The sequence below is a fragment of the Sebastes umbrosus genome, chromosome 12 (genome assembly GCF_015220745.1).
Source record: "Sebastes umbrosus isolate fSebUmb1 chromosome 12, fSebUmb1.pri, whole genome shotgun sequence".
In the NCBI taxonomy this organism is placed as follows: domain Eukaryota; kingdom Metazoa; phylum Chordata; class Actinopteri; order Perciformes; family Sebastidae; genus Sebastes; species Sebastes umbrosus.
The window spans coordinates 15,158,660-15,182,170 of NC_051280.1; the positions used below are offsets into that span (position 1 = coordinate 15,158,660).

At 39.2% G+C, this 23,511-nt stretch overlaps 1 protein-coding gene across 1 annotated transcript in view; it reads right to left on the reverse strand.

The window, feature by feature from the left end:
• The window catches only part of sntg1 (syntrophin, gamma 1), a 38,632-nt gene that overhangs the window by 3,667 nt on the left and 11,454 nt on the right, over nt 1-23,511 (reverse strand). Inside the window, exons 2-17 of the mRNA XM_037787101.1 lie at nt 22,683-22,912; nt 21,957-22,006; nt 19,050-19,184; nt 16,000-16,056; nt 15,762-15,819; nt 15,629-15,672; nt 15,205-15,246; nt 14,812-14,914; nt 14,155-14,237; nt 13,723-13,853; nt 12,182-12,311; nt 7,495-7,533; nt 5,302-5,418; nt 3,502-3,573; nt 2,740-2,892; nt 2,459-2,551 (exon numbers count right to left, since the gene is read on the reverse strand). Coding sequence (XP_037643029.1) covers nt 2,459-2,551; nt 2,740-2,892; nt 3,502-3,573; nt 5,302-5,418; nt 7,495-7,533; nt 12,182-12,311; nt 13,723-13,853; nt 14,155-14,237; nt 14,812-14,914; nt 15,205-15,246; nt 15,629-15,672; nt 15,762-15,819; nt 16,000-16,056; nt 19,050-19,184; nt 21,957-21,983 — 1,284 coding nt within the window. The 5' untranslated portion in view covers nt 21,984-22,006; nt 22,683-22,912. The remainder of the gene's footprint in view (nt 1-2,458; nt 2,552-2,739; nt 2,893-3,501; nt 3,574-5,301; nt 5,419-7,494; nt 7,534-12,181; nt 12,312-13,722; nt 13,854-14,154; nt 14,238-14,811; nt 14,915-15,204; nt 15,247-15,628; nt 15,673-15,761; nt 15,820-15,999; nt 16,057-19,049; nt 19,185-21,956; nt 22,007-22,682; nt 22,913-23,511) is intronic.

Below are 23,511 nucleotides of genomic sequence, written 5' to 3' on the forward strand. Positions count from 1 at the left end.
TAATACAACACTGTATAATGAGTATTTTTACTTTTGATACTGTAGGAGCTCTTTTGTTATCTGTTTTGAGTTTTTGATTTATTCTAGGTACTCGCTTTATTTATATTTTCTTTTGCTTGGTATTTATTTAGTTTTGTTTTGTAAGACTTACACAGCACTATGCTCGCCTCAGGTTTTATATAGCTCGGCAGGTGTAGGACCAGCATGCACCTGGACGGGCCCATGGTTTTTACCAAGAGAGGCAGCAGGAGACAGGATTGTTTTGTTCTTTGTTTGCTAAATAAGGCAAGAAAATGCCATCATATCTGAATGGACAGTGGATTTATTTGCCCGTGTTCACTACATTACTATGGTGCACAAGGGGCCCTTTTGCAGGTGTACTTTTCCAGTGTCGTACTGCTACTTTTACTTGAGGATATCATATAGATCAAAAAAGGATTTACAGAACCTACACACAATAGCTAGATTATTTTTCATGGCCTTTCTAATGCAGGTAATTGTCAAATGTACATGTTTGTTTGCTGTTTCTCCCTCGTGGTTTGTGTATCTGATAATTTGGCTGTTAATTCAACAAGCTCACTCTTAAGTCTTCCTACCAGACCTCTGAGTCTCTCTACTGAGTGTAGAGCTGCAACGATTAATCGATTCATTGATTAGATTCAACTATTAAATGAATCGCCAACTATTTTGATAATCGATTGATTGTTTTGAGTAAAACAAAGTATTAAAAAAAAAGAAAAAAATTCTCTGATTCCAGCTTCTTAAATGTGAATATTTCCTGGTTTCTTTACTCCTCTATGACAGTAAACTGAATATCTTTGAGTTGTGGACAAAACAAGACATTTGATGACGTCAAACACTGATCATCTTTTTCTGACATTTTATAGACCAAACAACTAAATGATTAGTCAAGAAAGTAATCAACAAATTAATCGACAATGAAAATAATCATTAGTTGCAGCTCTAACTGAGTGGCTTTCTTGCTCTGTATAAAACCATCATTTGATATGTAAAAATGTTGTGCTTTAATATTTCTGTGTTTTAATTTACAGACTATATAACAGTAAGTGCTTTATCCATTCATCCACTATCTATACCCTTTTATTCTGTACTACTATACTATACTATTACAACTCAACTTGTTGAACAGAGTTACATTTGTGCTGTTTGATTGAAACTCATTTTGGGATACACTAATAACAGTATCGGATATCAGGCCGATACTGACTCAAACAGCTGGATCGGGTGTCGGTGACAATGGGGCCGATCTATTAATTCAGTTCTATGTTTTTATTCTATATCATATACTGTCATTTTAATTCCAGTTAAAGTTTTGATCAATTTGTTGTTGCATTAAAAAGGTTTAATTGTGAAGATTTTTTACCAAGTTGCTGGAGCATGATTTATTATTTTAATAATAAACAACAATTCAGTAAATGTATTATCTATGTATTATCTATGCCCTACACATAACAGAATGATCCCAGTCACATCCACACAGTGAGGCATACAGCCTATTAATTTAACATAGGGCGGCTGTGGCTCAGAGTCCACCAATCGGAAGGTCGATGGAGTTCGATCCCCGGCTGCTCCAGGTCACATGTCGATGTGTCCTTTAGCAAGACACTTAACCCCAAATTGCTCCCGAAGGCATAGCCATCGGTGTGTGAATGAGTATTTAGATTAAATCCTGATGGTCAAAGTAGGCACCTTAGTAGCCTCTGTATGAATGTGTGTGTGAATGGGTGAATACTGACATGTAGTGTAAAGCGCTTTGAGTGGAGACTAAAAAAGCGCTATATAAATGCAAGTCCATTTACCATTTAACACTGGTATCAGATCAGTACTCAGTGTCGGCCGCTACCCAAAGCCTAGGTATCACTATCAGGACTGAAAAAGTCAGCTTGGTGCATCCCTAAACTAATTCTAACATGCTTTTTTAAATTTGCCAACAGCAGCTTTTAATTATAAAGAAATGCCACCCAGTGTATTGTCTGTGATTGCAATTTACAATACATATGAATTGTATTTTGTGCATTTCTCTCTGTAAACAATACGCTGGCAACAGTTTTATCGTCCTTGGGGGGACAATGTTGCTTCCCATTGCAGGAATTGGGGCCAAAATCTTAGAGAACAATATGGCAGTGCTTGTGTCCTGCTCATCCACATAATGTGCACCAGAGGAGTAGTCATGCAGACTTGGGGAAAGGCCAAAATGAACTGCAGGAAGGAGTGAGAGGTTTGAGCTGGGGGGGAGGGGCGGGGGAACCAGCCGTCAAAACAAATGTGCTCATACTCCCAAAATGCACACAGTGCAAAATAAGTTAGTAGCACCAAAAAAAGAAAAGGAAGGCTGAGGCATCGTGATTAGTTTCATCACACTGTGTACAATAGAGTTGTGTGAAACCACCCACTAAAAGGATCTCTCTTTTTATTGATGATAAAGTCTCACACTTACCTTTGAAGCTGCATCAAAGCATACAAATCCCATGCCGAAGTCAACTGTGAGTCCCATAAGGTGGCTCTCCATGATACAGGCATACGTTTTACACTACAGAACAGGAGAACAAGATGTTACCCACGAGAGCTACACAAGGACACAAAAGCCTATATTTCTTTCTGCTGAAAATGTCATATGAGCGTTATCAATCTCTGTACTAAAAACGACTGAGCTGGAACCGTGCGCTAGATTAAAATCATCACAATTCTCTGCACGTTGCCTACTGTTCAGGTGCAGACCTGAATCCTCTCCACCTCCAGGAAAGTGGCCATCTGAAAAGCCTTTTCCCAGATCAGCAGCTCGCCCTCCAGTTCCACGCTGAAGAACATGTCCTCGCCGCTCTCCGTCTGGACGCTGAAGCAGTGCTTCCTCTTGTCCAGAAGGTCATTATCCTAAGATAAGACAGTACGGCTGCCATGCTGATCAGGTTCAGATGGGCAGAGTGACGTGGAGATAAGACAAAGCAACAGCAGTGCAGTTTCCTGAAGCTAATGGGAGGTTTATTTACTCTGACGACAGAGGAAAGACTGCAGATGGCGGCTTTATGAGCACTTGAAATATTTTACTCTATGCCCTCAACACTTAAAGTACATGATGGTAATGCATAGTATATGCAATTAGAGCCATGCAACGTTTTACCTTTTATAGCTTTATGCAACCCAAGTAGCACAGTTTAATAGGTATGTCAGAGCAGGTTAACTTATATCTGATTTAATAAGTGAATCTATATGAATCAAATTTGCCATTATGTGTTTCGAGATAATAAATTGCAGATAAAATTCTCACAATCAAATTCAAAGTGACCTCGAACCTGCAGAGAATGAACAAAACAATCTGATCCTTGAGTCTCTGTGGGATTGAAGTAGAACACATGCAAATAAATCAGTGAGTTATATAAGTGCGTTCCTCAGTTTTCTACTTTATATTCCCTCAGTGTATCCAGTGCGAGAGGGGCTGCTTCTCTAAATGTTCAAGGAATGAAATGGAAGCGGCTGCCTTACCTTTAAAATCTTGCACATTATCTCGTACACAGTAAAGCTTTTCTCTGCTCTGGTCCAGTCCCATGTTGTCACCTGAAACATGTCACAAACAATTTTATATTTGATTAGAAAATATCTATTAAAGTGAAAGAAAGTAGAAGAAGTGAACTGAATTGATGGAGATATTTTCAAATGAAATTACAATTGACCATTTGCTCAACCCCAAAACCCTTATAAACTGTTGCTACACCTGTCAAGCTCTCTATCTTACAATGATAATATTGGCAGATTGCCACTTTTCACTAATTTTTTCACTACATAGTTTCTGCAAATATGTTTTTTTGATTTCACACAGAAATAAACAAAAGCCGGTTTGTCATTTCTAGCCAACGACAGTGGATTTTGTTGGCTGAAATGACAGTTTTATCAGCTGTAGTTAGCTCGAAAGTTCATGCTACCGCTAAAACTGAGAGTTGTACCAGACATTGACATTTAGGTATAGCACTGTTCGTGTATTGCAGGGTATTATAAATAATAAAATGTAGTTAAATGTTATTTGTTGTAACATAACTCTTGGATGGTTTGATTTCTTACTGTAGATAAAACTTGGATGAGCATCATGATGTTTACAGATTTAGCGATGCTGAAATGTTTGTATTTCGGATGTATTTAGACGTATCAGCATCTTTTAGAAGAGCAATGATTTGAGGATGAGGAATAACCATTTAACACAGATTTGGCCAGAGCTACTGGAGTGTAAACTTCCCCAAACCAAATACAGTAAATCAAGAGAGAGCTGCTATCGTTGCTCTAAACCAGGTCAATTACTTTTAATAGGGCCAGATTGAAACGCCAAGGGGCCAGACATTTACATTTCCTATGTCTGATCTGCAAAGCTAGGAATTTAAATGTGAAACAATACACCTTTTTAATCTTACTATGTTGTTGTTTTAATAAACATAATGTTCCATTTAACATCTTTTTTATTCAGTTTGACTCCTAAATTCCCTCTGCTTTAACAGCCTGGGTTAAAACTGTTCAACAAAATAAGTATCAGCATCAATAGTGAGAGTGGTAACGTTGATGAACGGGAATAAACTCTCTTATTGGAAGAAATTATTATTTTAGATTTTTATGATATACTACCACATTGGCTCACACAGTGAAGAGTCAGATAAATAATGACCTACATCGTGATTAAAGATTTTGGCCATATCGCCCAGCCCTACTACTGCTGTGCCTAGTTACGGTTGCTAAGCTGTGATTGGACAATCACTGTCCGGAGGCGGGGTTTAGCCAAGGGTCAGTTACTGATGAATGGTTGTGGATTTCAAAACTTGCCAAAGTCTTGCCATGTGAGGGGAAATATTCCTCAAACTGTCAGTAAGTAGTCTTTTAATGAAGAAGCGTGTCACATCGTCTGAACAAGCTCCTATATTCCACCATCCACTCACATTAGCATATTCCATTTATATCAGCACATTCAAGATGAGCAGGCAATTCCAGTTTTCTATCAATCTTTTCTCATCTCCAGCACCATCGACAGCTTATCCCTCTTGTCATAATCACTTAAGTGGCTGGCAGAATGTAAACAGATTTAATGATCACCATCAATCAAGAAGAAGATCAATGCTGCACAAAGGGATTATGAGTGAGCTGCTTCCCTCTTTTTCCTCCGACAGGAAAACATTTTCTCCTTCAACAATACATTAACATGAGATGAAAAATCTCCCGCGGAGTTGAACGACATTCAATTCAAACACAGATGGTTTAAAGAAGAAGAAGTTGGTATAAACAAGTGAGGATCAAGTGAAAACTTACAGGAGGTGCTGAAAACTTGAAGAGTGAGGAACCCCTCAAAGCGAGGAACTTTGGTGTATACATTCGGTCCTGAACGGAGTCCTGCTCCTTCTCGTCCACCCAGCCCATGTAGATAATCTGTCAGTGAAAAAGAGAAAGTTGGGATGGACAATATGGAAAAAACTAAAATGTAATTGTATATCACAATATCATAATACTTCTCTAAAATCAAGTGAGAAATTGTTTAAAGGCCCAGCTAGTTCCTTACTATGAGCAACGGGATCCTACATGAACTAGCGATGCATCATATATATTATGGCCAAAATACTAATCCAAATTATTTTGATCAATATTGATTATTCATTGATTTTAGGAACTAAATATTTTTATTGCACTTTCACATTTAAATAAACAGAGCACTGCTTTCACCTCCATGTTGTGCTACATTCCTGCTAATGTACAAACATTTGCATCAGAAAAAAACTGTCCTAATTCACTGTGCATCTCCTAGAAGCAAAATAAAACTTTTTACCCCAAATCAAATAAACAGAGCATCTTTGTCACTTTCACGTTGTGCAACTTTCCTGCTGATGCACAAATTTTTGCATCAAAAAAAGTCTTAAAATAATGTTCTTCTTCACCACATTTCAAACATCAATATCGTAGTCGGTCATGCTCATTTAATTGTGGGAAGCCAAAATCGTGATCGCTATTCATATTTGATTAATTTTGCAGCCCTCACATGAACACAACATTTTCTGCCACACTTTTGGGAAATTGGTGACCTAAAGTATTGATACTGCTGATACTTAGCTTTGTTTTTGAGTGTCAATGCTGGCATCAATAGGATCAATATCGCATAAAATGCATGGTCTTGCGTTGGATCGAGTTTTGGGCACATGAAGACTCTCCTTAGTGGATACTGAAGAGTCTCTGCTGCTGTTTTGTGCATGCATGGCATGCAGCAATCACGTCATTAGTTCAAAGGATTCACACAATAAACGTCTGTTATTTACCATTAACACTATCTTTTGTTTAAGCATATATGTGATTAATTAATTAACTGAAAACAGTAAAAAAAAAAAAATAATAATTTCTCTATATCTGTTTCTGCATAGTGCTCAATTGGATAAAAAGATAAAATGCCTGACAATGGATCAAATATTTAACAATATTTGTATCAAAATGTGTTGGGTTGTTTGCTTACATTGCAAGGATCAAACCACACCCGCAGAGTTTAATAGTATTAAACTCTCAATAAATAATAAGATTTAGTTTTTTTCTCTCCAAATTTGAACTTGGATTGTTGTTTATTTAGTCACAAATATTCAATTTATTAAGAAACACATGAGAAATAAAGTTCTCAGAGGCTTTAAACATTCATCATTCAGGCGCATCTATTTTTGGTTTGTCCAGCAGATTAAATACAAATCAAGGTGCTTCATAACACTGATGTAAAAATCATATAAAAATCAAATATTATCACTCATTGATTTGTAACATTTCCCACAATGGTCTAAGACACACAGAGGTACTCCAGACATAGCTAAATGAGTATTATATGTATGTATCCTCATATTGCCCTCCCTTACATGAAAGCAAAAGCTATAAAGTTAAGTATTCAGGAGAAAACAGATGGGGAGATGAAGAGAAAGAAAGCAAAGCAAATGTTCTGAAACAGGATTTCAGGCATCAAGAGTATCTCACCATCAGTACTCATTACATTCAGGGTGATCGCTACCAAAGTAAAATGTTTGCTTGCTTTTTCTGTTTGGAGTTTTTTCACGGATGGCAAAAGAAGCAAGTGAAAGATTCAGGACAAGCAGTCACGTCTCATGACTCTTTATTTCTTAAAAGAATTGTCAAGTGAATTCACACGGTTCTGCACGTCAGAAACCAAAATAAATAAGTAACAAGCCCGTCGCATTAACTCCCCGTGTTTAGACTGAAACATGACACTGGGAGTTAACGGACTGCAAGCACTCGAGTTGTTTTCTGATCATTTCTCAGTGGAGGGGTTTTAATGATGCAAAGATTCGCCTTATGTTGCAATAGTTGGCAAGATTGCACTGTGCCCTTTCTGTGACTGACTGACCTGGTTAGATTTACTTGTGATTTTTAAGGTTAAAACCCACAAATTAAAGTCCGTCAAAGCAAAAAAGAAGATCTAAACAGTCAGCAGGAGCTCAGCTGCTGCCTGAACAAACATCTTACCTGCTGGTTTACTGGAAAATTTCGGTTAATCTTCTTCACCTGTTAGATTGAACAAGAACATCAATAACTCATTAAAATATCTCCCGCCAACAATCAGACACCAATTACTGGCAGAATGTGAAATAGTTGTGGGAGACAAACAATCATTGACGATGTGTGTCTAAGAACAAATAACTGAGTATGAATCACAGTATCTGTGCTAACATGTTAACCACAGCACTGAATGAATACTGTTAGAGAGACTTCATTTATTCAATGCATGCAAATTACAAAATGAGAAAGATAGAGTCATTTCCACAAGGACCCGAGGCTCTTCCTAACAAAAAAAAAAATCCATTTAAAAAAATCCATTCTCTCTGTGATAATAAAAGCGGGGAAACTACCGAGAGAGCAGTCAGGCTTTAAATTAAAACATTCTGCTCAGATCACAGGTATCACTCGCTCCTAATCCACACTATACTATCAATATAACTCTTTCTTAGCAGCAGAACACCAAATTAAGACCTGAACCCGTCCTCCTATATAGAGGCGAGAACAAGTCACAGCTGCTTGTTTTGAAATGTTACAGAAGTTTGGGCCGAGAGAGGAAACAAGATGTTTATTTTCAGTGGAGGAACTGAAACGAAGCAGCCAGATAAGATGTCAAGATGTGAGCAGCAGTGTTTGGATGTACAGGAGCGGTGACGGGGGGTTTGTTCAGATTCAGCTGCTGGTTGTTGTGACCAGTCACAGCGACGCCAGGTCTAACCCGTCTCGGACACAAACAAGGAAGGGCTGTGAGGTCCTGTTCTTTAAGTTACAAAACAAATCATGCATCTCCTACTCTGTCCAAAAATGCATACAAATCATGCATCTCATATTCTATCCAAAAATACATACCGGAGAACTTTCACTGGAGGTGAAAAGTATCCTAAAGTAACGGAAGCTCCGGAAGTGAAATTCCCATTATATCCCTTATATAACGAGTTTTAAACATGGAACAAAGCCAATCAACTACGAGATGAATCGTGACCATAACACATTTTATTTTAAACTAAAAAAAAAAAGTTATAATGGTACACGACCAGTGTCTAAAATTACCTTTTTGACTCACTGACCAAGGGGACTGGTAGATGAAAAAATCCACCTGCCAAGCGTAATTTTTACCGGCCCAAATAATAACCTTTTTGTGTCACATATACTATATTTGTTTCAGCACCTTTTACGGAGTTAATAAGATATTATGCTGAATACACACTTAGAGAAGAGGCCAAAGTTAAATTTGAGGCAAAATTACTTTAATAAATAGAACAAAAAGTAATCAATTCAAGCCTGAATACAACTCAAGAAATTTTTATCTCAAAATTCCTTAGAAAAAAGTATTTGCAATTAAATGTAGCTTTGGATCAAACATAAAAGTACATTTGACTGGCGGCAAGTGATAGTATAGCGAAGTAGCTTATGTCCTGTACGGTAAACAGTGACATGAAACTAGGAGCACTCGAGACGGTCAGTTTCACTGCACTGTTTAGACGCGTAAAAACATATCTGGTAGTGTGTGTGTGTGTGTGTGTCAAACTCTGACACAGACAACAGAGGACAGAAGCGGCGTGCCCGTAAATGACACCAAAACGGTCGAGACTCTCAGTATAGTGTTTTATTACATGACTATTTTGGTAGGCTACAAACATTTACCCGCCAGTGAGGTGGATAGCATTCTGAGATTTACTCGCCAAACGGAAAATCTACCCGCATTTGGCTCTTGGCGAGTGTTAATTTTGGACCCTGCAGAAGACTGTGTACGTAATTATTTTAAGAGTGAAGGAACTACTCATCCCATAAATCATTGCACATGGTGACTCACTGCCTCTGGAAACTCCTGAAAAACTTTTAAACTAACCGTTGTCGACCTAAAATAAACTGCATGAATTATTTCTCGGTGAACTGTTTTCATAATATGGGAGAACGTTTCCATCGAGCCGCCATGTTGGTCCGGTTTGAAAAATTTGGGAGCAGACCATGGAGCGGCACGTATCAGTACATACCCTCACTAGCCGCTCGCGGGTACGGTAAATATTTTCATCAGAGATGTCACTGTCACCCTTAGGATTGTGGGTAGGGTAGTACTTCTCCATGACATCACAAATAAAACATGTTTTTCTTATAACAAGGTTGATATCATTCAGACTTGTGGCTTCTACAGGAGCATGTACCGTCGTTTCACAATCTGGTGCTTCTAGCTGGTCTGCCTTGGATGGTTACGACATTATTTCTAATAACTAAGCCCTTGATTCAGAATATGAATGGGATTTTCTCTTCCATAACCTCACTGTTAAGCTCCGTTAGAAACTGTTACTGTACAAGTGCTGTACTTACAAAGAATTTCAGGTGCTGGTACTTGACTTTCCAGATTTGAGAGACTTTATATTTCTAATCCGCAGCATTTTAGAGCTATATTGTGTTTTACTGCACTGCATTGTGACAGATGCAATTATTGTTACATAGAAGCACCTCCTTATACATATACTGTATCATCAACCTCCATCCACTGCAGTTAACTCCTTTACTGTTTCATCATTTCTGCTAGTTGCAATGTGATGCACCTCTTATTATTACCTTTGTTTAGTCAGGTAAGTCCCATTACGATAAATATCTAATTTTCAAAGGAAACCTGACGACAACATGTAAAATAATGCAAGATACTGAAGAACAATAGGATAAAAATCATGCAAAACAGAACATGAAATAGACATCACTCAGTTAAAACAAGTACAATTTAAAACGTTATTTACACAAGAAGACAAACAAGATTCAAAAGCATGATCCTAAAATGCCTCAAGGGTATCACACTGTGGATTTTGAAAGTGCATCGTAAATTGAATAAAGTTCATACAGAGCCTACGACACATTTCTATGCTAGCATTGATGCACCAATCTGTCCAGTTTCTGTGTATATACATGTATGAATATATATATGTTTGTATAATTTTACGGTTTACTGAGCATCCTTGGCACAACAATTTTTCTATTTTATCAGAGTTCAGTTGGGGATTAACATTTTACAGCAGTAGAGAGCAGAGCGGACTCCATCCTCCATCAGCGCTCAGAGAACTGGAGCCAAATGGTGAAATATTTGACAACAAACAGCTCTGTTCAATTTTATGACAGCTATCAAAGACAGACTGAAGCTGCTCTGCAAGCAAAGGATGAAACCACTCTTAATTAGATCCTTGATAATCACATATTTTTAGGTGGTTGTGCTATTTTTGTCCATTTGTACATCTCATTTGAAAGGATTCCTGTTTAATAAATAGGGCCCAATAATTTTTTTTGATTTTTTTTAAATCAATGAGTATTTATTTTGAATTTGAAAAACAGGTCAACATTTGATAAAACAAGCCCCTCAAGTATTCTCTACTTTTACATTTGGTTGCACTTACTCCACCCTCTTGTGTCACTTCTGGTTGAAAAAACAAACAAGCAAGATGGCGCTAGCCCAAAACCCAAGATGGCTTGGCTGTAGGCTCCTGTTGCTAAAGAAACATTCTGAACTGTCACACAACGACTCTGTTTGTCATAAACCAAAGTGTACAGTGCGCTTACTGTGTGCAGCAGGAAAGGTAAAATCCAACATCAAATGAGAAAGAGGCACGACAACATAAAATCCAGGTGACAATAACCGATCTACTTCTTTAAAAAGAATGCAGGTCATCGTCTGAGAGTTCACGCTTATTGATAATTTACATCGCAGATGGTTCAACCGTATCAAAAATCATATAGTCTTTAGAATTAGACATCTATTTTTATCCTACATCCATCTAGGTTGCGAGCTCACTCACACGCCTCAGTAAATGCCAAGGCCAGAGAGAGAAATACACTCTCCATTGTTGAGGTCATTCTGGCAGTGAGCGATCAGTGTTATGTTTAGTACGTCCCTCACTTCGTCCACTCCAATTAACCAGGCCATTATTCCCCAGAGACTCTCTCACACACACACACACACACACACACACACAAAGCCTCGCCAGTGAACACATGATAATTACAAATCCCTGTTTTTCACTGCTGCTCACTCTATGTCGTATTCAAGTCATGTGGAGAGCCAACACGACTGTCTGGTTACATATTTCTAGATGGCGGCTTAGCAGACTCTCTAGAAATGTAACTTATAGTTTGCCGCATGGAAATACACCTAAATATGCTGAGAAATGCGTCCGGTTTTGTATGATCCACCGCATGTGATGGAGCTTGTTGTCAGTATTAGTATTTGATCCCCCTGCTGAGCATCATCACCCATCAGGAGACACCCTTAGATTTTCTTAAAGCTAGAACAATATGCTCCCAACAAGACAGAGAATGCAGTTATTTCTTTGTTTCTTGCTGCCCCCTGCTATCATTATTGTACAATGTATTACGTTGAATTATAGATAATAAGTGCATGGGTTTGGCTGGAGGGAGTAGGTGTAGTACAGCGCAATTGCTGCTATTGTGACCTCAGGCTCGAAGAAATAAGTGTGTTTACTTTACTCATAGTGCGAAAAGACATTAGTACGTGTCTACTTAATGCTGTGACATTTGCAAAGGGACCGTTAGACAACCCACAAATTGAAAGTCTTTTGCATTAACTCCCAGCCCAACATCTGATTGGTTTACACGGGGGACAGTGAGAGGCGGCAAGAGCTAACAAGAGTTATTATTTCATACTCACATTGTGCTTGGTGAGACTGGAAATGTTGCTCGCTAAAGCCTGGAGCCAGTCCAAGCAGTCTTCAGCGGTGGCGAACTGTATGACTCCGCTGCAAACTCCGTCCACCGCTATGACCTGGAATGCATGTTTCCTGAAAGAAAGATTATGGGGTTATTTATCATTTTTTACCTCATGAACTACAAATTACATATCGGCTGTAATTCTTTTCATTGATTTATGACGTTCGAAGAAGCCCTTAGTTTCCATTTATATGAGTTGGGGATGAGAAACGTGCTTGCAATATGTAATTTCCTCAACTTTCAATGACATTATTCCATTTCATTTCATCCGAGCATGTAAATCTCTGGGCAGGCTCTTTGAAAATTCACACGTAACACTCCTCATCTAACATCTCGTAAGAACGCAGTATTTCCTAAAATGTTTAACTGTTCATTTAAACCTGGGGGCCACTTGGGGGCAGTGGAAGCAAGTTGTGACATATTATCCCCTTTTAAAGTAAGTTGATTTGACAAACTTATCTCATCTCATCTTATTTACTTTATTTCTTTAATGCATTAACGCAATCGGTCTTCCGGAGGTTGTAGTGGGCTCAGTTTTAAAGCTAAAGTGAAGATACTGTCATCTTATGAAACTAAAAAACTTAAGGAATCCATTGGTACCAACCATGTTATGCTAGCTTGTCGTGAAGGAGGCTAAATAACGCTACAACGTTACGCAACATTTATGCGAGGAAAAACTGGCATGGCCATTTTTGAAAGGGGTCCCTTGACCTCTGACCTCAAGATATGTGAATGAAAATGGCTCCTATGGGTACTACTGAAGGCAAAAGTCAGATATTTGTGTTAAAGTTGCAGCCGGACAGCTAAACAATGAGCTGAAACTGACTATAAAGCTCCAGGAAATTCAGGTGCTAATTCTCAGTTAGTTCATCAGTACATCCTACCCCTTTCACATAATATTCACATTGTCATTTGATATATTGTTATCATAAAAATATTGATTCTAGCTGCTTTAAAAATATTATCAAGTTTTCAAAACCTATGAAAATCTGGCATAAAATAAACTGAACCCATTGTCCACCACATGGCTAATCAATCTAAAATCTTATAATACCAGTATGCAATTCTCAGTTAATGGGCTAAAGCATGCCAAACCATAAGTGTGGTCCATTAAGAGTCAATCCACAAGATTACTGCTTCTATCATCCACAGTGTAGCAAAATGAAAATGTATTTATTGACAGCTTAATGGCTTATAACGTCAAGCATCCACTACTCAGACGGTCTGTCTTACTGCAGAACCATTTCACTTATTTAATGTGTGTTTTGTGTTTAAAGGGATATACTGAAAAGCAGAATATACTGTATATATATATATTTTTTACAGATGAAGGATGGCAGTCTGCTTCATTTGAAAACCCCAAAGCATCTAATAAGTAAGAGATCTTAGCTCTAGCGGCCTATAGATCCTTACAGGGAGATATCAGCTCTGCAAGTGACAACAGACACCACCGACCCTTCAAGATGAAGTCCCACAGCTCACCTGCAGACGTCAGAGCCCGGGTTGTACTGCGACAGCTTTGAGTGAAGCAGAGGAATAAGGCGCAGGTCCACCCATCTCTTCTCCCAGCGGAGCCCCGGGGACGTGGGCCAGGATGAGCAGGACAGCGTGTCCTGCAGAAGTGTGAAACGCAATTTAGAAGGGCTTGTCGTTTTCCCGCCTGGCACAGTCCAAACAATCGACATGTCAAGAGTCCTGCTGCTGTTGTTGCTGCAGGTGCACAGGCAGGCTGAGCGAGCGCGAGCTGCAGAGGAACGCTGATTCACCCGCCTCAAAAGATAAAGATAGAGCATGCCGGTTATCAGTGAGCAGTGACAGTTGCATGGAAACAACTTTCTGGCACCAGGGACGCTGCTGCATGGTTACAGAGGGACAGTTATAGAAGCAGTCAGTCAAAGCTAATGAAAAAAGTACCGTGTTGTTAGGATGGTAGTTCAAGTGCAGGCCGCTATCGCACAGAGGAGAGGAGGTCCCACTACTCTGGTCGCTGGGGATGCCTGAATGTACAGCATGGACACACACACACACACACAAAAAGCCAATAAAACTCCTCCATCTATTTCAAGCTTTCCAACTGCAGTGAATCACAGATATCAACAAAAAGTGTGTTACTTTGTTCTCTTCTAATGTGGGCTCCTGCTCTGTGCCAATTTGTATTCAGTTGACTGGTTGGATGGCCAGTCAACCTGGCCTATATACGCATATGAAAGGATTTTATGAAAGCTTTCATCTCGTCTGATGACAGGGATGAAGCTTTCCCATGCAAGAGCAATCAATTGCACCACAATGAGCAATGTCAATTCTTTCAGTTTAGTCTTTAGCATCTTTTGTGAAGCTCGAGAATCGTCCATTCCTCTCCCTCTCTCTTCAGCAAAAGTGAAGCAACTGAATTTATATTTCTTATTCTCAAAGTGGCTCTTCATTGGAGTTTATTGTCACCAGGACAACCAATCCTGGACTGATACTAATACCGGCTATAAATACTCTTGGTTAATTATTTTTGCACTGCGGTGATGGTGATTATAAGCCTATACTTTAATTAGAGTGTCTGTGTGTGTAAAGGTTTCTTACATGTGCAGTCTTCACTCAGGGGCAGTTTCAGAAAGGCTGGAGTCTTTTTTAGGAAAGCGACCATAAGAGTGACTTCTTCACCTGCGTTTCTCAAAACCTGAACCTGGAAGGTAAAAACACAGGAATATTGTCACAGCAGGAGTTGTGAACTGTGAGGGTTTTCTGCTTGCTGTGATGAAACATGGTGCGCTAACGTCTCACTAAGAGTGGAAACCGAGGATAAGAGATTTACACAGACTTACACATATATTTCTTGCAGTTACATTCAAAAAAGCATGAAACAGAAACAATTGGCTTTACATGTCAAAAAGATACAAATCCTAAAGTGAGACAAGATAAGCTGTTGAAAGAGCTGTTGCAGTGTAAAATATGAGATATGAGATGACAGCTTACCACTTCCTCGTGGCGATAACTTCTAACGTTTATTCCATTTATCTGGAAACAACAGTAACAGGGTTACCCTAAATAATACTGCTGGCATCACATCACTGTAGCTCTATCTTCAAAATGATTAATGAGGCAAGCATTGTAACTGTTACGGCATCTGCGCTGAAAACTGTAAACAAGAGAGTCACATCCACAGTTGCCATGAATACAGAGCGTATTTGGCTGGCTTGTAAATGTTTCCTCTGCATCAGATGAGCCGAGAGATTTTTTTTGCTGGAATACATGTAACAAATGAAAGACTTGGGATGTGACATTTACCTATAGGGATGCGGTTTGGTGCACATGTGGCACATGGATTATTAATGGCACAGTATGTGCTATATTGCAGAGTATAGGATGAGATGTGTAAACAAGAGCTTTGGCATTTTACCTGAAGGATGCCGTCTCCGATGAAAAGCAGCCCAGAGAGTTCGGCTGGAAATGAAAAATCACTTTAGTAAAAACAACGTCGGGGAGGGAAATGGGCGTGGAGGTGTAAATCTTTTCCAAAAACAACAATATACCTTTTTGCTCTTTTGATATTTTTGATATCACAACAGGGATTTTATGCTCAGCTCCACCCTAAAGACAAATTAAACGACAAAAGGTTTCACAAACACAGAATAAGTCAGACACTCGAAAGCAACTTCCCTCAGCAAACAAAGTTATTTCAGTTTGACAAGAAAATGATCAATAACATTTGTTCAGATTTAATTTAAAGCAGTTGGGAGGAGCAGCTTAATCAGAAAGGATCTAAATTACCTTGATGCTCAGGCCGAACCCTCCAATAGTCTGCCTCCTGATCGTTACAGTCCTCTCCTGGAAGAGATTCAGTTAGAGCCGACAAATGAGTTCAGACTGATGCTGAACCTGAAGGAGCTCTTCCAACAGAACAAGAAGGAAGGGTTGCTTTAATCAGAACTCAACCTTTAATCACAATGAAATAAAATGGGGCAAAATGAAACCTAAAAAATGAAGTTATACATCCTTCTGAAATAACAACAACAATGTAACTTATTTTCCCAATAATAATTATACATAAGTAGGAAGCAGTGATAGTTCAATATTATCATTTGTTTTCATTCTACAAATGTTTGTTTGTACAGATGAATGATTATGAGAAATATTTAAGTACATTCACTATTAAAGTTTAAAATTATCAACATGGGAGTGGGCAAATATGCTTTATGCAAATGTATGTCTATATTTATTATTGAAAAACAACACAAAACAATGACAAATATTGTCCAGAAACCCTCACAGGTACTGCACTTAGCATAAAAAATATGCTCGAATCATAACATGGCAAACTGCAGCCCAACAGGCAGCAACAGCTGTAAGTGTGTCAGTGTGCTGACTTGACTATGACTTGCCCCAAACTGCATGTGATTATCATAAAGTGGGCATGTCTGGAAAGGGGCGACTCGTTGGTACCCAGAGAACCCATTTTATTCTAGGGGGACCCCTTTGAAAATGGCCATGCCAGTTTTTCCTCGCCAAAATTTTGCGCAAGTTTGGAACGTTATTTAACCTCCTTCGCGACAAGCAAGTATGACATGGTTGGTACCAATGGATTCCTTAGATTTTTCTAATTTCATATGATGCCAGTATCCTCACTATAACGTTAAAACTGAGCCCGCTACAACCTCATGATAAATACTGGAAAATATCCTTATTTATTTCATGATAATAATTTCAGCCCAGCCCCAGCTATTATCACTAACATTATTTTTTATCCATCCAAAACAATGTGAGACGGTTTAAACATGTTTTGACAAACTAGTGGTGGGTGAATGTAAAATGACCAATTAAAAGAAAATGTTGTGAGTCCTGAACACTGTCAGCACTAAGTTTATTGAAAATGCAATGTTGCAGTCATACTGTAGACCCTCACCAGGCAGTTAATTCACAACAACAACATCTTCATTTTAGAGCCAAGGGTTTCAACAACAAGTCATAAAAGTGATAAACTCACAATGACAACATCAAGACTTGATGTTGTCATTGTGAGTTTATCATTTTTATGGATCTTTTAGATATATTGTTCTTCTCATATTAGGGATGTTTTGGGTTTTTCACAATTATTGATTCTGTCTCAGGTGTTTGTGATTTGACTCATTTTTCTAGTAGTTGTTGTGGCCTGTGTCTCTAGTAAAAATATATTTAATATTGTGAATTTGATGCCTGACTCAGCATTTTAATACATTTAGTGCTGACAGTGTGCAGGACTTCAACACTTTCTTCTAAATGTAAAAGTGTTAATTGGTCACTGAGGCTAAAAACTTCCTGACATGGTAAGGTTGTATTACTGTGATACATCTTACTGCTTTTAAGTTAATTAATAATCATGTTCCAGTGGACACAAGCTCTTCCTCTATTTATCTTTGCAGATTTAACCAGCAACATGTTACTGAATGAATAATGCCTTTTTGAGAGAGGTAATGGACTCTGGCCCCAGTGGAGATTTTTTTATGAGGGAATTCATTAATGTGAAGACAAAGTTGTCAGACTAGATGACAAGTGAGGCTTAATGATTACACTCTATACACCATGATCCAGTAGGTGAATCACTATTTAATAGCTACATTTGATTTATGAGGAACAGATTAACTGATCTGTCATTAACGCAGACATTCAGAGTGTTCTCAGTATCTTTTATGCTGTAACCTTAGTGTATTGTGCAGTACATGTTACTGATTTCAATGTACTAGTGAAGTGCCCGTTGCCTGTTAAGACCGAGCCGATTCCTCAGCCTGTGGTGATGGTGCTTGCAGCTTTCTCTCCGTGGTATCGAAAATGGTATCGAATAGATATTTTTCAAGGTACTGTATTGAAGTTAGAAATTCCAGTATCATGATAACACTAGCACTTTGCCTCAATTCCCACACTCGTACTTACACTTGCTATTTTGAGGTGCATAAGTGCGTTCACACTGAGAAGTATGGCAAAATGCACTACACTCTAAGTAACCGGATGTTGTACTCAAAACGTTCAAAACGTTGAGTGTGGAACGCTGAACACTTCTCACCCTCATCGATCTCCATCTTTGCTACATGGCGGAAGGCGAGGAGCCACCAACCTATTTCAAACTAGTGACAATGAAGGGCGATGAAGCTGCAGCGGTTGTGATTGAAACGGCAAACACCAAACTATACAAATTTAAGTTGTACATGTGTTTTTTTCCGCTAAGTACCTCTATAATGCAGTCGGATAGAAGCTATTATTGGGTTTATTTAGCTGTCTGAATTTAATTACTGCTGATATGGAGTGATGTCCATGGCTGACAATCACCAGCGGATCTACTGAGCTTCCGGTGAGTGCACAACAGCTGTGTGTAATTTGAGACAACACTACCCTGTCGAAATTCACGCATTACACAAGCACATAGTGTGCAGAGTATACTACATGGAAGTATACTAAGGAAAGTATCCTAATTGACACAAAGCTTAGTAGTGAGCGACGGAGAACGAGCTGTACCCAGCATGGAGTTCGGCGGTATACAGTAGCAGTTCATATTGTGACGGAGAACGAGCTGTACCCAGCATGGAGTTTCTCAATACACTACACAGTGTAGAGCCTACACAACGCACTACTAAGAAATAAAATTGATGTCCCATAGATCTCAAGAGATCACACTTGACAATGCACTTCATTGGGTCCTCAGCAATAAACCCGCTGAGTGTGAAGTCGATCAGACAGACAGACAGACAGACAGACAGACAGACAGAAGACTCCTTCCACTTTAGTTAGATGAGCATGTGAAGTGCGGCACAGTGACATTTAGTAATTATGAGACGGACTGGGTTACTTACACTCGAGTAAAAAGGCTCTCCTGACACACAGATGACATCTTGTTCTTGAATGGTCAGAATATCTTTGGCCAAGTGTAGTCGAATATTAAACGGCTCCTCATTACCTTCTTGCATCAAATAAATCCCAGTCTTTGTCTGCGAACAGTCAGAAAGATAAAATCATTCATCATCCCTCCACGACTGAAATTAACTGGCCATGAAATGAAATGTTGTTGAGAATACTCGCTGCAGGATCAACATGGAAATTAGGATACACAGCTATGGCTGTTATTTTCGTTTTTACAACTTTCCTTGTTAATGTTAATGTTGGAACAAATAACCATATTAAGCAACTGAGTAATAAACACACATTTAGATTGAAAAAACACATAGGACAACTGCTGATTTATGGTTTCAAATAATGAGCAGAAGCAGCTTTTTATGAGTCGTGTGCTTTGTATACATTCACGCTGAGAGAAAAAATGATACCATCTAATTTGCTCTACGTGTAACGCTGATGAGGATGATGGCAAATTAAGAACCTGTGAAATTAAGTGGCTGGAACCGAGCTCACCCTCCACATTTGAATTTCCCTGCTTCATACAAGCGACTGTTTCCAATGATCCATTTAAAACATGCTAATCCGCATAAATTTGCATTCTGCGTATCCTTCCTCCTCCCTGGCTAATTGCGATGCCTGTCCTGTCCTTGACTTGAAAAGGTCTAAATAAAAGAAGCACCTTCACCTGACAAGACTGCTAATAGAAAAAAAGACACCAGTGTCAGCATCCTTGTCACCCGGGATACGCCGCTCATCAGTTAACAAGACAGGCATGGTTGCTATTCTTAGATAGAGGATCTCAACTGCAGGTCAAACTTGAATCAAAATCAGTGTATGGAGCATATTATCTTACGCCCGTAATGAGGAATGTGAAGAATGGAGCCTCCGTCTGCAGCTGTAGCGCGAGAAATTAAATGAGAGGCACATTAATTCACATTATTTGAAGTAATGTGTGTGCAAGAGTCATTAGCCGAGCAAAATGAGGGCAGTGGTGCCGTAACTGTATGCTGGGTCAGACGGCGTCTCACGTGGTTGAGCGTTGTTTGACCTGTTGTAGCGCTCGCATTGTACATAATTAGCCTCATTTCTGATCCTATCGTATGTTCATCTATTACTCTCCCCTCCCCATGTTGCTCCCGGGCTGCTTCACAGCAGCCCACTGCTCCTAAATGCTTAGAATGGGTTTAATACAGAGGTCAAATTGTATGTACCTGCATGCATATGAGGATTGAAATAAAGTTAAACACTCCTCCATTATTATCTACATCAAGGTCTCTGATCTGATAGCATGTGCATGACTATTTCCACTGCAGGATATGCAACAAGGATATGTCTTTCTAACCCAGGAGTGTATTAGCGAGGGTAAGTATCGCAGGGCCTAAAGTGAGGAGGGCCCTCAAAAAAACCCTGCTATTAAAAGTTATTAGCATTATAAGAAAACTATCACTTTTGGCAGACAAAGGCCTCGATCAGACAGAATGCATTTTAGCAGCCTGGGGCGATTTTTTGTAATTGTTTGCAATAAGAGTGAAGCGTTTTGGGCGCTGCTTTTGCATTGCTGAGCGCCTCACGTTCATCTGCTCTGTGTGCCTCGCATTTTTACAGCGCCCTGAACGCCTCGAGTTGAAAAAATCCAACGTCATTAGCGTTTTTTCTCATTGTGGTGACTTTTGCTGGATACCTGTAGCTTTATGAGTTTACCAACCATAGTTACCATGATCTTAACAGAAAAAACAGCAGGAGGCAAATCAGTGTGGTACTTGAAATTTTGGGTAAATTGTTTTTATTAATTTAAACTGTACTATTAACTATTTTGGTCGTGCACAGTTCATGGTTTGTAATAAGGTAACGTTGGCACTCATTTAGTGGTTGCCTAGCAATATATAAAATAAAAAGACGCAGCAAACTGTAAAAAACATTGTGTCTGATTGGGCAACAAAAAGGCAGTGCGGTGCGTCTCGCTTTTTCCACATGCAAAACGCACTCTGTCTGATCAGGGCCTTAAAAGTTTTGATTATTTCTTGTATCTAAAACAATATTAGACTGCGGTAATTCTGCTGATGCTGAGGACTTCAGGTGAACTTTGAAGAAGTCATGTCAAAAGTTAAGGTAAAATCAGGCTACCTAAAGAAAAAAGAAAGCCAGGAGCAAGAAAGAAAACAATCAAAAGAAAAGCAACTTGCTGGCAGTGTTGGCTTGCTGATAAATGAAGCAGCACTGGCCTCAATGTGATTAAAAAGCCACAAAGAGTCGATCAACTGCAGGACAATCATCCTCCCATGTTACTGAGGATTTGAGTTCAAAAAGCGGATACCAAAAGTCACTTCAATCACTCATTTACTGCAGCACTTGCATCAAGAAGCCTGTTTTATTCTTTTGTCTATTGTGATCTTTAACAAGTGTTACAATACTGTATGATATATTCTGCAACATATTATGGACACAAAAAGACAAGAGAAAGAACGCAACATTAGATAATAAATAAATCATAAATCATAAATAAAAAATAAACATAACATAAAAAAGGAAAATAAATTAAAATAGTAGACTATTGGATATGTATTTGTAAAAATACTTTTCTTTTTTTTAAAGAGAGGTGTATTAAACAAGCATGGCTAACTGGATTTTCTCTTTAACAAGCCTGTTTGATTTGTGAGTTTACTAGTTGATTCAGTTATTTGTGGAGGTGTAACAATGGCTGCATTAAAAGGGGAGGGGGACATGCATATGTACAGGGCACCAGATTTATGTGCTGTTCTCGCCGCGTGCTTTCAGTGATGCTGTTTCAGGCACTTGAAAATGCCAAGGCTGCTTCTATAATCAGTCAATTTACTGTCAAAACGTTACACTGATTGAATCCTACCAACCTCTTCATTTGAAGTCTTGAAATCCATGTGCTACTACGCAGTGAGGGAAACTGTAATGGAGAAAAACAAGATTGAGTTAGACCGTGGGGGAAAATGCTTAATGACACTACGCCGACTCGCTGCGGCAAAACTATACGGCCGATTTAAACCAGCATTGTTAGCAGGATACCTATTTCCATTATAGTTCTGCCTTTCTCCTATAGAACTAGATATGTGCCTCTTCTAACTCAATTCAGCTGTGCAAGAAAGAAAAAAATCCCCATTGAGCAATCTCTGGAGGAAACTGGAGACCATTAAGCGTTAATGAATAATTCATTAGTAAAAGGTGAGAGCCCAGGTATCCTTATAAATGTTTCAATGTGGAATCCAGCGCTCCCAGAAATGAACTGTGGTGCCATATCTGATGCCTTGTCAGAGAGAGCATAAAACTGGGCCGCCGGAGGAGAAAACACCAGAGTTAACGTACCATTGCATTGTGGTTTTAAAGAATAGAGTGACACTACCAATAAATGCCACATACTTTTTTTATAGACTTGCTCTGTGCAGACAGATACACAAGTATACGGTCTTGAGGAAATGTTGTGCGAGAGCATCATTTAAATAAACCAGTTCCACTCAGTTTTAATCAGACACCACTGCCACTTGACTCGACAAAGCGAGTACAAAACCAAAACGGCTCACTCTTGAATTATAGAACCCGTGCTGCGGAGGGAGCCGGAGACTTACCTCAGTAGAAAGGCCCCCAGCGCTTTGTACGGTGAGATCTAGCCATCAAGCGGTGAGTTGATCCCCGATCTGAGCCGTAGCAGAGGGCCACCCCGAATCATGGCTGTCAGACCTGGGTGGCTGGAGAGCAGTGCTGTCACCTCTCGTGGTCGGCTGTAGGCGTTGAGGAGCAGAATGAGACTATCGGGTAGTGAGGCTTTACTCCTGGCGGTCCCTGATCGCCGGCCGTGCTGCAGTAACAAGAACAGGATGTAGTTAAAGCATCATTCTGATACTAAAGCCTCATGCAGGTGAGGAGCTGCTGTTCAACACAAACAAAAAAATGTAAGTCTTCAAATAAAGCTCAAAAACAGAGCTGAATATTATTGATTGAATGCTTCTGGGTACGACTGAATAGATGTAATCTACAGTTGCCAGCAACACAGATGAGTGTGATGTCAATATAACTACTGCATATACTGAATCAGAAGCAATTCACAAGCTTTATTCCCCAAATAAGCACCTGGTACAGAAAAATTCAAGATTTAAAAGCAAACTCAGAACTGTGAATCCCATTCTTCAGCCTCCGATGAAGGATCCTCTCAAACACCTCACTCGTAAAAACTTGTGGATTCGTGTGCACGAATGCCCAAATGCAATTAACTCACATTCTTCCATTTTTTCTATGCCAAGCACAAATTACTCTTTTAAAGTGTAGCAGAGCTTTGAGAAACCCTCCTCGTTAGTATGCGTTGTTGGCTCGGTGCCACCTTTTTGTTGATCGTTGTTCTACAGCAGGGGTCTTCAACCTTTTTTTTTCCTCTGAGAGCTAATTTGACAAAATGAAAGT